We start from the raw sequence: 12,834 nt of genomic DNA, 5'->3' as shown, positions 1-12,834 counted from the left end.
TATTTCAGATGGAAATTGACACAGCACTGAGTGATCTTGAAGCAGCTGACTTTGCAGAACTGGTAAACATTTATCTTTGTTATTTGCATTGCACCGTATCTCTTTACCTTGCCCATATTCAGTAGCTTAAAAAAGCACGAACTACAAACTCATCCATGTTTTGTAATCAAGTGGGAGTCAAAGTATACTGCATTATTCTTGTTTTAAGACAGATCAATTTTACCCATTTTTATCCTGAATTTTTCTCTATGGTTAATGTTACAATATTGTAATCCACTAGGACTAGTCACTGAAAAAACATGATTTACTATAATTTAAGCCCATGGGATGCTTACAAGAACACTCTAATTTCAACATAACTGTTGTTTGTTGTTCCTTTTTTTTTTTTTTGTATAGAAACTGTCTCCTTCCCAAGCAATCGAGAATAAAACTCAAAGCTTCTATGGAGCTCAGAGAACTTGAGTTACCAGTTTCAATAAAACAATTACAAGTTATGCATACTTCTAACATTCATAAAGAAGAAGATAGTAATTTACTTGAGTGTATGCTCTTTAATTCCTCTATAGTTTGGTGAGATGTAAACAGACTGAATTTTCAATTTTACTTTTGAAAGAGCTTTCTTAAAATCACATTCCAGAATAATTATTTGTATTTTAAAATTATGATATACCTAATAAAGAATATAATTGTAAAATATCAGGTGTGAAGAACAGTTGCTTGATCATAAATATGTGTGTATATATGTATGTATAAATATATGTATATAATATAAATATATGGGTATATGTATAAATATAAATAACAATTAGGGACATACATATTCTTCGTTACTGAAGATAGCTAAAGATGCTTAAAGCTTAAAATACAAGTTAGGCAAATGTACAGTCAATCTTTCAAAAAAATAAAAAACAAAATCTGGATGAATGTTTACAGAAAAGGATGTTTAGGTTCTATTTTATTGCAAAGAAACTGATTGCACCCAATAATTTAAAATACTCTTGACTCCATATAAAGTTAGTCTTATTTCTCTGAGACCAATGGGCATCTAAACTAAAAGATTAATGAATAGGTGTATTTGGGGTAAAATTGCAAATACTGGATAAAAAATGCTTTGACTTGGAAGTTTTGCTCTAGGAGGGCCTCTGGTGTCAGTAGCTATGCTTCAGTTACTTTGCTGTTAAGAATTGTGAGAATTAGCATATCCTACAAAAATACTTTATGAAAAGATAAACAATGGATAGGAAACCTGAGCATCTTACCTTGAGCTGAAAATTGTTAGAGAAAACTGTAGTGACATGAAAATATATAATGGAGGCTAAAAACTTTGTATTTCTCTTAACTGTTCAAAATACTGTTATTAATGCCTTTCTGATGCCCTAATGATATAAGCGGTCAAAATACTAAATAAGACTGATTACAGTTGATTGGAATTAAATGTTTTACTTGTATTCACTCAAAAATTCTGAACTAAAAATCCATGCCTTTGTTCACAGTCTGAAGATTACTACGACATGAGAAGATTATATGTGATTATGGGCTCTTGTCTCTTCTACAAGGTAGTATTACTGATTAAGGCCTAGAGATTAAGAAAATACAACTTCTAGAAATCTAACCCAGTCACGGAGTAACTCTTTTCAGAACCTTACAAATAGGAGAAATATATGATTACTTTAAGTGTAACTTTAATGACACAAAACTCAAACACCATAACAACAAAAAAAGATTTCATGAAGTGAAATGTACTATATGATCGATAAGAACAAAATATTTGTTTGAAGTTGTCTTACGTAAATTCTGTCATATGACCCGTGGATTGAAGAAAGGCAGTAATATGAGATGAAAATAGCACTTGAATTGATTCAGTATGATATTCTAACCGGATCTTTTTGTGGGGGCATTGCCGTTATTTAATAGAGACAACAGCTCCTCTATTTTTAATGGGTCTTCAAATTAAAGACTTGAAAATTTGGATCAACAGCTTTTTTAACTTCAACCTTATTTAGAAATTTATTTTACTAAATATAGATAATGTATTTGACAATATAAACAAAGAGAAAGATAACAGCTGTTTCTTTAAGGAAACTTATCGTCATGCAATTGATCTTTATGCCAGTAGCATTACGAGAGTAAACTGTCAGCATAATTTTTTTGCATAGTTTTGTCAGCACATTTCTTACTGAATACACTTCCTTTTCTGTGTTTAATTAAGGGTTACTTGATCGGTAATCACTTGCCAAAGGAAGATCTTATTGATATAGGTTTATATAGCCGGCACTATTGTCTGTTACCCTTGGCAGCAGAACAGAAGATTGGTCAGTTAGTGATATGGCGGGAGGTATTTCCACAGCATCACATCCAGCCATGCGAAGTGTCAAGTTTTACAGGATACAGAGAACCTGAAGCAAGATACTTCTTATTGATAGTTGGCTTGGTAAGTTAACACCTGCAGTATGCCCCTTCTCCTGTGCTCTGTGTTGGTGTTGTGTATTGTCTGTTGTTTAGTAAGACCATAAACTTACATGTGTTAATTTAGTAATTTTAGAAAATACTCATACTATAGCTGTTCATGGGATAGAATTTCTCAGGTAGTACAATTATTTGTACGTTTGTAAAGCTTGCAAGTTCTAATAATTCTCGTTACCTTTTCTACTTTCTCACTTCAGTTGAAAATGTTTTTACTTTTATGATCTTGTATTTTCAGATAACTCACTTCAGAATTTTTTATAATGTGTTGTGGGTTCTTTTTGCCTTTTTTTAAAGGCAAGTATCTAATGAGTGTATAAATCATACATTTTTTTTTTGTTTGCATGTTAACTTAGATAACATGTAAGGAGAAGGATCTCCTTGGACGTGATTTGATTAGAGAAAAAAAACTCCTCTGGGGAGGAGGAAGGACTGCTGAATATTGTGCTGGTTTTTGTCCAAGTGTCTGATAAGATATAATGCAGTACATGCTATATTTGAAATCAGAGGCTAATGTTGCTACCTCCATGTTTACAGAGACACTTCATGCTGTGTGTTCTGCTAGAGGCAGGAGGCTGTGCATCAAAAGCCATTGGGAATCCAGGACCAGACTGTATATATGTAGATCAGGTCAAAGCCACTATACTTCAGCTGGAAGGAATAGATGCCAGCATAGAGGAAAGGCTAGATTCTCCTTCCATTCCACCTTTATCTTGTGCAGACTGGTTCCTTCCTGCAACACGTGACAAACTGGAGAGCTTGACCACCTCACCCATCCTAAGCAAGATACAAAATGCTTCCAAAACAGTAACTACTCCAGCAAGCAAAAGGACCCTGTTTGGTGACTCTTCCTTAACAACACGTAAGCCGAGCCCTACGAGAAGCAGTGGAGGACCTGACCATGGCAATGAAGGTCCTGCAGAAGATGAAAGCAGTAATCCACAAGCTGTAGCCGATCAGGTCTGAGAACAGGGACAAAGCAAATTGTTTAAGGTTCTGCTGGGCTTTGGGGAGGTGGCAATTCTTACAAAAACTCACTAACTTAAGACAAACAAACGAGGAAAAAAAAATTCAAGAGTTCCTAAATTAAGTAGAAAATACTGCTGTCTTGGGAAGCTTTGTGTCAGCCTCACAGCCATCACGTTTTTTATTTTGATCATTATCACTTCTAAATATTTGGGTTTTGGATGACTAAATTGATTCCAACACAGCTGTGCCCAGCAGAAGTAATTGGAGAATATCCCCGAAATAATAATGGTGTAAACAAAAGTGATTATGACAACTTGCTGTACAGTTGTACAACTGTTTCTAATCAATTTCAGCCTAAAATAGACTAAAATACATTTATGTTAGTTGATGCAACTGAGCCTTTTAAAAAGCACTATTTTTTTCTTTTAAATAGGTGATTTCCTGGTTTGATTTTGTTCTTTCCTTACCTTTATTTTGTCTGTTAGTTCATCTATCTATTTGTTTTTCAGGTCACTAGAAAAAAGCATACACTACCAAATCCATTTAATTTAGGAAACCCTAAAAAGAACTTGTCAGAGAAGGATATAGAACTCTTTAACTCTATCAAGTAAGTAATTGTTTTCTATTAAATATTTGATTTTTAAGGTCATACATGCATGGATTTTTGAAGATGCACAGATCACAGAAGTTCTTGCATAATTTTATTCTAACTAAAATTTTGCTATGGAAGCTCTTAATGGAGTATAAATTAGAAGAGAAGACTTTCTCAAGAATATTTCAGTAAAATGTATCCATTTCACATAATTGTATAACCTTAGAAGTTCAAATAAATGAGTTTTTGGCACACATACACCTTGTGTGTCCCTGGTGCCACTAAGCACAAAGGACATAGAAGCCATGACCTTCCTTGTTTCTAGCTGTTGGTTGTGACGATGCAGTCTGATCTGGTGTTTTGTTTGAGTGCTAAAGAAATCTTTCCTTTTCTTCAAAGCTTTTATTTCTCCTTTCCCTTTTCTTTTTTGATGAGAAGCTTTGAGATTGCAAGCAGAATATCTAACTAGTACCATACTTGCTTGAAAAATACGTATTTGAGTATAAACAGTCCAAATTAGCAGATGTCCTTGGTATAAAAATAAGCACCTTTCAAATGTCTCCTTTTTTGTACTCCATTGTAGTTACCAGAAAAGACAGATCTGTTTAAAGGGAAAAAAAGTGTACGTTGTTTAACTGAAATTTCATACAAATTTATTTGAATATTAAGTGAATTCTCCTATTTTTTAAGGTTGACATCTGGTCCTGAGAATACCCTCTTCCACTATTTATCTTTGGAAACAATGCAAGGAATCTTTATTACTCCAACTCACAAGGAAGTAGCACAGCTTGGTGGCTCCATCCACCCGCAGTTAATCGAGAATTTTCATCGTTGCTGCCTTTCAATTCGCTCAGTTTTTCAGCAGTCCATGAAAAAAGAAGTATGAAAGCTTTACCTTACTTCAGTTTTACTCTGTTTCACTTCATTATTTTAAAAAACTTCACTGGCAGGTGACTCTTTGTGTGCTAGTTTATAATGCACCTGACACTTTCACTGTTATGGGCGGGTTCTTTCTCAGAGCATCCAACCATGTGTGCATGTAATTATGGTGTGTCCCCCCAGCCATGCCCCCGAAGTAAATACTCCATGTATCCAGTATAGTATTTTCTTTTTCTGTTTGGTGTTAGAACTCTAACTTAGCAAAAAGTTTCAAATAGTGGGTTTAAGAGCTGTAAGAAGTAGAGTGAAAAGGGTCTTTTTTTAGTCATACTAATTCTATAAGGAAACTTCACCCTGGCAGGAAAAGGAGATGTAGGCCCTCTGTTTTTGACAGAAAATGTTTGATATGAACAGTGATAGTGCAGCCTCCCCTCAGTGCACAGTCAGTGTGTCTTAGCACTGACCTGAAGAGGTCCTCTCTGAAGCTGAGAGGGTGTTCATTCTGGGTTTTTGGTCTCTGTGCTACCTGAGATCGCTTAGACACTTGCCAGACACTAACGTCTCTAGTAGTTTGCCCACACTGACATCTGCCTAGAAGATGACTGGCCATAATGATCAATTCCTCTTAATTATGCTGATAAGTCATCTCTTGGATTTTAGATCATGTGGGATGGCAGAATAGGTGAGGGTTTTTTTCTCTCTACAAAGATACCAATTCAGGCTTTGTTCTAGACTTAGGCTGAAGCCCAGTGGCAGCTGCCAGAGCTTTATGTGGGTACTTGGAAAAAAAAAAATAGATATGATGCCAGCAGCTGTCCTGCCTTGATTTTGGTTGCAACTTTCTGTTTTCTTCAAATGATCCATCCAAAGTAAAACAGTTATAGTAATGCAGAAATCTAAATAATAGGTGTAAGAATCAATTTGAGACACTCAGAACAGACATTTTGTGTTCAATGCACTTTTTGTTTTTCTAGAAGTCTGGTTTGTTAATTGTGCAGTTGATTTTTACTGGCATGAGCCAAATCAGGATAACGTTTCATCCCTGATAATTTTGCCATCTATTTAATCCATATGAAAAAGAGAAATAATTAAATACGAGTGGAATGACGTATACCAGTTGCAACTTCTTAGGTCCTAAAGTGACAATCCAAGTGTGTTAAATGAGAAGTGGGGAATAACAGTACAAATTGAATGAATGCCATTTGGAAATATCAGTATAATTTCTCTTCATGTTTTCTTTAAGTTACTGAAGAAGTCAGTTCTGGTTAGACTGTGTCTCGTAAATCATCTGGGATTTTTTATTTATTTTTAAGTGTTAGAAAAACGGATTAATTTGGATTGTTCTGTCAACTTCCTATGACACTGAGGTTTGGCTGAATGGGACATTGGCAACGGGTCTTGTGTTTTTGGGCGCTTCTGTCAGGAGATCTGGAAACCCTAAAGGAAGCAGAGAGAATACACAAATATGTCTTATGATCAAATTGCCTTCGTTTACAACTGTTACAAATGTTAAATGGACAGTTTACAATTCAAACCAAAAATACAAATGAAATATGAAAAATAAATAAACAAACCATTCAGCTGTTAGGTATAGCTCATAAAAACTGAAGAACTCATGCTTAAAAGTGAAAACTTGTGTTTTGGCAACAGGTATCTCAGCATACGCTTTTCTGGGTTCTTTGGGGCAGCTGTGTTCATTCTGCCCTGAAAGTCAAAAATAATTAAACACATGCTGCAGAACAAAGTTTCTCTTAGAGAAAAATCTAAGAATCTCCTGTAAGCCAGCTTGGTAACAAAAAGAATTAAGAGTATTTTGACTCTACAAATTGGGAGTAGTTTTTGTTGGTTTCAACAATTAAGGCTGAAATTGCCCAGTTGCATTAGAGCATGAGGAAAATGTAAAAGAATGAATAGAAGTTTTCTGTGTTCATAGGGCATGACAAAAAAAAAAAAAAAGGACAAAAAATACGCTATCATACTGTTTATTCTTTGATATCACATCAGGTAAATATTGTTATGGTTTAGGATTTAGAAAATTGCAGCAATTATGCAAAATTATTGTAATTAGTAATAAGTTTTAGTAACTTTTTGAGAACTGAAAATTTACCATTTCTAAATATGCACAAAAATGTTGAGGAAGAAAAAAGTTGAAATTGAGCAAAAATAAGTTCTGTAGTTTTAAACCGTATAATATATATGCCTGGATCTAACAGACAGCTCTGGCCTAATTTTCTTCATCATTATCGTATTTTCTTACATTTAAAATCACAAGGAAAGAATTCTTTATGCACATAAAAGTACAGAAGTAAATCATGCCCACACTTCTATCCAGTATCCCATCTTATTATTTTTCTTTAGTATTTTCACTATGCATGTAAGACATGCAAAAATTTAAACGAATGTCCACTTGGAAATTGCATGATAGCAACCCCATTTTTTTGTTGAGGAAAAATCATTAGACTGCATTCTAACATATTCTTTAAATCTCTTCAGTAGCACCATTAGCAAGAACAGGTTTTACATTTTATAATATTACGTACTAAAGATGCAGTATTGTCATCTATTGTGAAATTTCTTCTACTGTGTGTAGTAATTTAGAATATACTTTATGAATTTAATCCAAAGCATGCTTAGGGAAATTTAAAAGACATTTGCTCAGGCAAATATTAGCCATTTTGTTTTCCAAGTGCTAAGGTTCATTTTTCTTCAACATTTTGAGAGAGACAGCATAGTTGTGGTACCGTGATCATCTTTTCTCTTCTAGACACTCCCCACATTTTCAATATTATAGGCAGATTCAGATATGTTGGTTTACGTTTCTGCATATGGCAGACAAGTTCCCTATGTATGTTTTGTTGTTTTTTTTTTACCCTCCAAGAAAACCTTTTCTTTCCTCTCAGAAGCTACTGATTGGAACAGAATTTTATTGGCATGGTTGCAATGGAACCAGAGATGCCTCCTCTTAACAGTTCTCTTAAAACAGATTTGTTTTGAAGGGATTTTCACGCATTTCCATAATCTCATCTCACTTCTCATGCTTCAAAAGGAAAAAAGATACAAAGCTTGATTTTTCATTATGTGGACATATACAAAAGAGTAATAAATATCCTTTGACTTCAGGGGGAGAAGAGTTGGACAAGTGACAAACCCTTTCAGAATTTCTCCTCTGCTTATCTCAGTGTTTGTTCTGGTCTTTTTCCCTTCCCATTTCTGGTAAAAAGAAAAGTAGCTTTATTGGACTTACGGAACTGTTGAGCACCAAGACAGAGCAAAGTAGGTTTGTGCATGCAACTTGATCCTTACTAAATGGGTACCAGGGGTTCAGTTCCGCACCTGGAACTTTTACAAGTTTTGTTCAAAAGCTCTACATAAAGCATAGCCCTCAAAAAAATAAAATCAACAAAACAAAAAAAAATGTACATCTTACGCACTTACACTAAGTATAAGCAAGAAAATGCTCTGCACAAAGTACTTCAACTGTTTGTTTAAAAAAAAAAAACCTCCTGCCTGACCAAGTTTATTGAATAGGCTTTTACTATCGCAATTCTTAATTAGGAAGGCAAACAAAGAAAGGGAGACGAGAGGTTTAACTATCTAACACACTGTTTTTAATGAAGCTGTATTATCTCAAATGTCTTTGAGAGAATGTTTTTCAGATAGAGAAAAGGAAAAAAAAAGGATTGTGCTATACAACCTCCTAATTGTATAACAATGAGGAAAAAAAAAAGCCTGTTTATGCCAAAGTAACAAAACTGTGGAGAAAAGAATCATATAATCAAAATAGTTCTCTTCTAAATCTGGCTTTTTGAAAGCAATATCATTCAGCAGCTTCCTGAGGAAAGCATGTTATAGTTATATTTGCTAGTAATTTACGTAAAAAATTAATTCTTTACTAACACTTCACTTTTTTTTTTTTTTTTTTTACAGAAGAAGAAGAAAGGCAGCAAGATTTCAGAATTTAGTACAGCAGATGAAGACCTAGATCTGATAAGAGAACATGGAGTCTTGTTTGAATGCTCTCCTGACAACTGGACTGATCAAAAGAAACCACCACCAACAATGAGTTACTGGGTTGTGGGGTAAGTTTAAAGACAAATATATCTATTTCTCCCCAGATTTTCCATTTTGAATGTGCCCCTGTACTCTTTAGGAAAAAATTTACCTGTAGCAAATCACAGAAATACTCAAGCGGACTCTGATGAGGTAGCTTTGATTTGGGATCTAGGAAGCTGCATTACTGTGATGTTCCACCTGGTGTTAAACGTAAATGTTGTTAACCTGGGAGCAGCATGATAGTGTGTTAACACCACAGAGCTGGCACAAGGCACAGAACTGTACCGTGTTGCTCTGTGCTCTGCAAACATACTAAAGTGCTGTAATCATACTCTGAGTTTGCTTTCAAAGTTCTGCCATTACCACAAATCACAATCCATTTGCTATGATGTCACTTAAGTGATTTTCGTAATGACATACATGGTTATTGCTACATAGCTAAGCCTTATTTGCCTGACAGAACAGCATTTTGCCCTAGGTATTAAATAGTAATAGTAAGATTTTTTTAAAAAATAATTAAGTGTAATGAGAAAATAGCATGTATCATCACTTGACAATTAAGAACATAGCAACTCTTATAATTGTTTAAAGCCTAGGCCAGTAAGCCAGTAGCCACCACTTCTTATGTGTTGTTCTGTCCTCTACTGACCGATTTTGTGATGTCTACTTTGTATCCGCATTAAGCAGACAGTCATGTCAAGATTAGTCAGTCAGCAGGATTTTGCCGCCTTTTCTGGATTTATCTTCTGTCTTCGGTATTCCTACTAGAAAATAGAAAGAAAAATGCAAATGATGAAGTGGAAGCTATACTTTTACCATATGAAATAATAACTCAGTATGGCTAGGGTGTGAAAGGAAGGTAAATGATTATGATTCATTAAATTATGATTATTGGTTAGTTCAACTATTGCACAAATAGGAAAGTCTTTGAAATCAGCAAAATATATTTTGAATGTGGCATAAGAACTTTTTTCTACTATAATGAGAAGAAACGTCATTCACAGGTAATGATTTTGGCCAGGAATAACAATGTAGAAATTCTCTACCAGAGCTTTTTTTGAACCTGTTTGCCTTCGAGTCAGATGTTTAAAAGCAAAACAAAACGACTGAATCACACAGTGGATTGTACATAACTACAGTTCATTTGCTAATAAGCGCTATCCTGTGGCTGGAAAAATTAAGAACCTGGCAAATGTTGAGGCTGCTGTTGATATCTTTTAAGTAATAACAATAATCTTTCAGTCTCTGCACTATCAGATAATGTGTTACATCTGGGACAATGTATTAATATTTATAGAGCTTTATGCTACATTATAATGCTACGCAGAGTTATGCACAAGTATATTAAGAGCTTTCCTATTTAGTTCTTTCCCGTGAAGACTGTGTTGGAGTGACATGTAGGAATGTACAGGCCAGGCTGTGTTAAGTTTAAAAATGAGTAAATATGTAAATACTGGAGCTTGTTCCCAAGTAACCTGGTTGCAGCTTGTAGTCCTGAAAGTTGGATTACTGCAAACACAACAGCACCATTGACATACGTACTAAAAACCTGAAGACTGGTTTTCAGATAGTCTTGAGAAAACTGAACAGAAATTGTTGCTTTAAGAATCTAATATATGAAATCAGTAAGATAATGCAGGAGAGCCACAGCAATTTGCTGGCAGTTTTACACAGCAATTGTTCTTAACGTCATACTGAAACGGTAAGATTACAACCATAATGTATTGAACAGTCAAAAAGAAAAAGCTCACACCCATGATTTCTTATTTTTATGTGTTTTGTTGTTGTTTTTCAGGAGACTCTTCCTGCATCCAAAACCTCAGGAGTTTTATGTCTGTTTTCATGACTCAGTCACGGAAGTTGCTGTTGAACTGGCCTTTAAACTGTCCTTTGGTTTAGCTACATAGACGAGCTTCATGAATATTCAGCCATCCTTGTTGTCTCTTTAAAGTACTTAAGTATAACGAGAAAATAACTCAACTGTGGTATCCACCTATAGCATATCTTTGAAATGCTTTTAAGAAAGTAAATCGACATCGTGGTATGACACAGGTGAAACTTCAGAGATGATTCCAATGACCTCATCAATTGAATACTTAAAAAGTTTTCAGAGAACCAAAGTTCTTATTTTTATATAGTGCCAAATTATTTATCCCAATTGTAACTTTATTATATGAAAACCTCACATAATTTGTACGTTCACTGCTGTTCAGTGTACAGTATTCAGTGTAAAATGAGTTGATATCCTCAAAGTGCTCTGTGAATATTTGGCACTCACCGATGGGGAAAAATATATTTACCTATTAATGAAGATTTTGTACCTCTAAGGGCATAAAAAATACTGAAATGTATTTAGTAACATTATGTTAATCAACACAGAAAAATCTTTTAGCAGATTAATGGCATTTAGCCACACAAAACTGATGTCTTACATTTTTTGCCAGTATAGTCTGCTGCACACCCAAGGCCTATAGCGTGAGTGATGTTTTACTTGATTTCATGATTTTTATTGTAAATAACACATTTGTTAAAAAAACAGTTTTGAAGGCACAAAAAAGAGGTGCAGAGGGTGATATTTTTGTGTATGCATGCATAGCTACTTTGTATTATAATCATAATTTCTTAATAAAAATGTTTATTTTTCAAAGACCAGTACAGTGCTACTCTATTTTTTTAACATATTTTCTCTTTTGTTCATTTGAACAGTGTTTGTTTAGCTAAGTCTTCTACAACTTACCACTGGATATTAAAAAAATAATTTAGCTTACATCAGTACAAGGCAAGAGAAGGCAAAATACTTGCAAAATCAGAAGTCTTCTGCAGAATTCAGCTTTCCTACAAATTGTTGAAAGGTTTGTAGTTTATAGACTAGCTGCTCCTAAAGCTTTCTGTACTAATGGTTTAGTTTAAAATGTATGATTTTGGGCCATTTTTACCCCTAGTCAGCACACTTAGATTTGGCCATCTGCATAGTGTTTCATCACATTCCATGTCAACGGTGCATTTTTTTTTCCTTTCTGCTGCTTCTACTTGCTTTTCCTAAGTGTTTTTCATAAAATGCATGACTAAAATTGCATTTTAAACAATGGGATCAAAAAAATAAAATTAAGTCTTTAGAAAAGTAAATTCAGTTCCATAGGCTCTCATGATCAAATCCTTTGATCTTGTTTTAACAAGTAAATTGCACTGTTTAGACTAATTCTAAAATAATCAATCAAACGCTTTTGACTGTTCACTCCCTACAAGTGATTCACAGCTTGGCTTGAATCATTCAACAGTTGCTTTAATTCCAAGCAGTAGAAGTCTTAGGCCTGAAGTTTAAGCATGTGATGGAAGGTTTTATAAATCAGCCTTCTCCAGAATCTATGGTCCCTTGATGAGAAATAGTGTAGCAGTTTGAGATGTACAGAGCTGAATTGCATAAATAGTGCTTTTACATTTGTGTTCCCCATGTGTAAATTAAGTGATACGAGCTTTACTGTTTGGGAAAGGAAAAAAAAAAGAGGAAAAAAAGGAACAGTATGGACAATACTTTAAAAAAACACCACTAAAAAGCCTAAAATAGGAAGGCTTTGAATATTGTGTTTCTTCGTAGATGGTAAAAGGAATACAGAAAAGCAGGCCATCATTATAAACAATGGAAACAAAGACTTAGGCCTAATTAATTTTGCTAACTTATGAAAAGATTTTTTTCTAGGTTACTTGGCTGCCAGAGTAGTGGGCTAACTTAGTTGGGCTAAGTCAATGCAAAAAAAGACAGTGTGAATATGTAGGTATGTGTGGAGAAAAGGGGAACTGAAGGAAAGAGACTACTTCAGCAGCAACCAGCTATTTAGATTAGCTTGCTCCTTCACAAGAAACCCCATCTTAAAAAGAAT

The 12,834-nt window shown here is 34.4% G+C and overlaps 1 protein-coding gene across 3 annotated transcripts in view; it reads left to right on the top strand.

Annotated features, from left to right (window-relative positions):
- INTU (inturned planar cell polarity protein) overlaps positions 1-11,627 on the top strand; it is a 43,661-nt gene extending 32,034 nt beyond the window's left edge. For 2 of the 3 annotated variants that reach the window (XM_035548366.2, XM_050710504.1), the window contains exons 9-16: positions 9-62; positions 1,494-1,556; positions 2,210-2,431; positions 3,001-3,423; positions 3,942-4,039; positions 4,715-4,904; positions 8,831-8,982; positions 10,752-11,627. In XM_035548366.2, coding sequence (XP_035404259.1) covers positions 9-62; positions 1,494-1,556; positions 2,210-2,431; positions 3,001-3,423; positions 3,942-4,039; positions 4,715-4,904; positions 8,831-8,982; positions 10,752-10,863 — 1,314 coding nt within the window. In that variant the 3' untranslated portion in view covers positions 10,864-11,627. The remainder of the gene's footprint in view (positions 1-8; positions 63-1,493; positions 1,557-2,209; positions 2,432-3,000; positions 3,424-3,941; positions 4,040-4,714; positions 4,905-8,830; positions 8,983-10,751) is intronic. The other variant, XM_035548375.2, reaches the window with a different exon arrangement.
- The last annotated feature ends 1,207 nt before the right edge of the window (positions 11,628-12,834 follow it).

This window comes from Cygnus atratus, chromosome 4, assembly GCF_013377495.2.
Source record: "Cygnus atratus isolate AKBS03 ecotype Queensland, Australia chromosome 4, CAtr_DNAZoo_HiC_assembly, whole genome shotgun sequence".
NCBI lineage: Eukaryota > Metazoa > Chordata > Aves > Anseriformes > Anatidae > Cygnus > Cygnus atratus.
This window is presented reverse-complemented; position numbering and strand designations above follow the sequence as displayed.